At 37.1% G+C, this 3316-nt stretch overlaps 1 protein-coding gene across 1 annotated transcript; it reads left to right on the top strand.

Moving 5' to 3' along the window:
• Positions 1–200: 200 nt before the first annotated feature.
• LOC101173225 (P2Y purinoceptor 1-like) lies at positions 201–2463 on the top strand. The gene has a single exon (XM_004071034.4). The coding sequence runs from the start codon at positions 201–203 to the stop codon at positions 966–968; it is 768 nt and encodes a 255-aa protein (XP_004071082.2). The 3' UTR covers positions 969–2463.
• The last annotated feature ends 853 nt before the right edge of the window (positions 2464–3316 follow it).

Raw genomic sequence — 3316 nt, 5'->3', positions numbered from 1 at the left:
AGTTAGATAAATACATAAATTTGAGTTGTATAAACAATTATTGAGTTTTATAGACGTAAGAAATTAGGTTGATTAAATTTAACTCAATTATTTGTTACCAATAGAAGTATTTCATTTAAGGTGGCAAAATTGGATAAGTTATATATATATGCGTCACAAGGAAAATGGAAATAAGATCAGAAACTTGTCTTCCTTTTTTGATGGTGTACTACTTCAGCGGAAGGAAATGGATTTTTGGGGACATTTTCTCCAAGATGACAAGATTCTGCTTCAACGTGAACTTGTACTGCAGCATCGGGTTCCTCACCTGTATTAGTGTGTACAGGTACCTGGCCATCGTCCATCCTCTGAGAATGATGGGAAGACTAACTGTGACTCATTCTGTGCTGATCTCAGTCCTTGTTTGGCTTTTGGTGAGTGTTCAAAGTATGCCAGACATCTTTTTTCCAAAATCAGTCAATGGCACAGAAAAGTGCTTCCACTCTACAAGCCATGAAAAGACTGAGGATTACCTAACATACAGCCTTGTGTGGACAACCACTGGATTTTGTATCCCATTACTCATCACTCTGGGCTGCTACGGACATGTGACTTTTGTTCTTTGTCGCAGGAACACTATAGAGAAGACACTGAGACAAAAGTGTGTGAAATTTCTTTTCATCTTGATTCTTCTTTTCTCCGTCTGTTATATTCCTTATCACGTCTTTAGGAACCTAAGTCTCTTTTCTAGAATTCAGAGCAAACAGAATATTTGTGTTTGGTGGGATAAACATGTTTTTACAGGTCATCAGATCAGTCGGGGGCTTGTGTGTCTGAACAGTGCTCTCAATCCTCTGGTTTATCTTCAGATGAGTGAACATATTCTCACTCACATCCGACAGCTCCCACAACAAGTTTGTAAGATTTTCCATTATATGTTTGTGTGCAGCAGGAACAGCGTTGCTGTGTCACAAAATGAAGACATTTAGAATTTCTTTTGGGCTCAGAAACTCCTGAAATGTCTACCACATTCTCTGCGTAAAACCTTTTCTTTGTTTTGTCCCAGTTTACATATATATATATGCAAAGACATAGATGCAAAGACATATGCTTAAGAAGGAATCTGTTTTTGTGAACATGACAAAAATGTTTTACCTTGGTTGAATTTGTTCTTAAAAACAAAAAAAGTCTGATAGTAATTTTGTGAAATACTAGGGATGCCACAAATCTCAGTTTAAAACCAAATCCAATGTTGCAGCCTTTAGTGAATTGAGGAAGGGAATCATTGCATCTCTGCTGCAGATCAGTATAAATACAGGACAGACCAAAAATTTGGACACACCTTCTCATTCAAATGAATGGGAAGGTGTGTCCAAACGTTTGGTCTGTACTATATGATTCAAGTGTCAAATATGTGTTGTACTAAATTTAAGGATTTATCATTTAATGTTTTATTACATAAAACAGCCTTAGTATGAGCCAACTGAAACGTTTTCTTCATTGTTACTTGCTTTTTTGTGAATAAAAAAAGGATTTTTTCCAATGTTTTGTTTGTTATTGTTTTTTTGTAGTACACAAATCTTGTATCAAACTTAAACAAAACCATAGCCCCAAGAAAACTCTGTTGTTCTTTATAGAATTTACCTTAAAAAATGCTAAACCACCACAACTTTTATCTATTTTGTGAGGGGTTAAGCCCGACATAGTGACTGTCATAATTATTGGGAGGCCTGATCACATCAGACATTGGTTCTGCGAAGTCCTTCAATTTCTGATAATGCACATGTCCAACTGCATTACCCCACTCTCGAAAATGTGTTTTCACTTAGTTACAATTACTTTAATCTTGTTTTTTATTTTCAAGTTGAAATTGTTTTTCTTTGATATGACGTGACGGGTTGTCATTGCAACGGCTACTGATACCGCAATGTCCTCACACTGTAGCAGCAAAGATAGTGGTGTATTCCAAACATAAGTCGAATACATTTCTAGAAAGGTCTAGGTTGTAGACGCTAGTCAGCTAAGTTCTGCTTCATCCAGACCTATGCAATACAGCAGCTGCAGTTGGTGTAATGGTAATAAGCAGTAGAGACTGGATTTATGGCTCTTTGGAGGGAGCCAAATCTTTTTCAAAGAGCCATTCAAAAGACTGGCTGCTTTGGATCCAAAATTCAACTCAATCTCTGTACATTAAACCAGATCTGCCACAAAAGAACTGTTACCATTACCCGCCTCAGGAATTCTTATGGAGAGAGATCTTTTCTTCATTTTATCACTAAAGCATGGAATGAGCTACCATCAGTCATCTGAACAAATACATGTGCCACTACAAAACCCACATTTCATGTACCTTTCATACTGTTTGTATGTACTGTGATGATTGGAAGCTTATGATTCCATGTTTCTTTTGTGTGATAACTGTACTGCAGTTTTTAAACTGAATCAGCCCAGATTGTATGTTAAATATTTTCCTGTTTAATAAATCAAATCAAATCAAACTGGTCCTGATGTGTTGTATCTCCTGTGTAGGTACATCCACTTGTGTAATGACTGTTTTGTTTCTCCAATGCAAAGCTCTGAGCGTTCTTCACTGCACTGGACTGTATAAACCACACTTCTTTCTTTTCTTGGGGTTCTGGGGTATTTGGGGTGAACCAGCTTCTGCTCGAGTGTTTTGCTAGATTTGATAATATTTGTTTTTACCAAAACTCCAGCAAAACCACACCCAACGACCTTGTGATGGGGCAAGAAGATTAGAAGAGACGAGGAGTTTCACTCTGGTTCCTTTTCTTTGTTTCTCGTAACGCTTGTGCTATCCTAGGCACTTTAACATTGGGATTTGAATCATCTCCACTAGACAGTGCTCTGAACCTTTTTTCTTCAATGATTTGTGATCTTCACTGGTGTCCATGGATTACATGAAATCTTTCCACCTTTATCCAACTTTTTCATGGTAGGAATAACACGTGAATGTAAGGGTCGGGTCATCTAAGATAGTACAAGGGTTAAATGAGGAATCAGTTTGCAGGACTGTGGGTGTCAGTGATGCTTTTTTTTAGCTTATTCTTTTCTACTTAACTCAACTCTCAATATTTCATATTGCTTTAAAAAAACATTAAAACTTTGTCAGCATTAAACATTAAAAAATAGACAGCAACATTACTAGATTGAGGGCAGATGGTGCAGCACATGAAATAAAACAATCAAGAGTCTGAAGTCGGAATTTCAATCACTGACAAATTGTACACTCACTGGTCTGACAAAGTCACCCACAAGATTTTGCTTGAGGAAAATGAATGAAGCAGGGGGGTCAAAAAATCCGTCCCCACAACAAAGA

The sequence above is a fragment of the Oryzias latipes genome, chromosome 7 (genome assembly GCF_002234675.1).
Source record: "Oryzias latipes chromosome 7, ASM223467v1".
In the NCBI taxonomy this organism is placed as follows: Eukaryota; Metazoa; Chordata; class Actinopteri; order Beloniformes; family Adrianichthyidae; genus Oryzias; species Oryzias latipes.
Note: the sequence above shows the minus strand (reverse complement) of the source record. Positions and strands in the feature narration are given on the sequence as shown.

Coding starts and splice junctions, on each gene's coding strand:
- LOC101173225 (XM_004071034.4), top strand. CDS start 201: ATGGTGTACTACTTCAGCGGAAGGAAATGGATTTTTGGGGACATTTTC.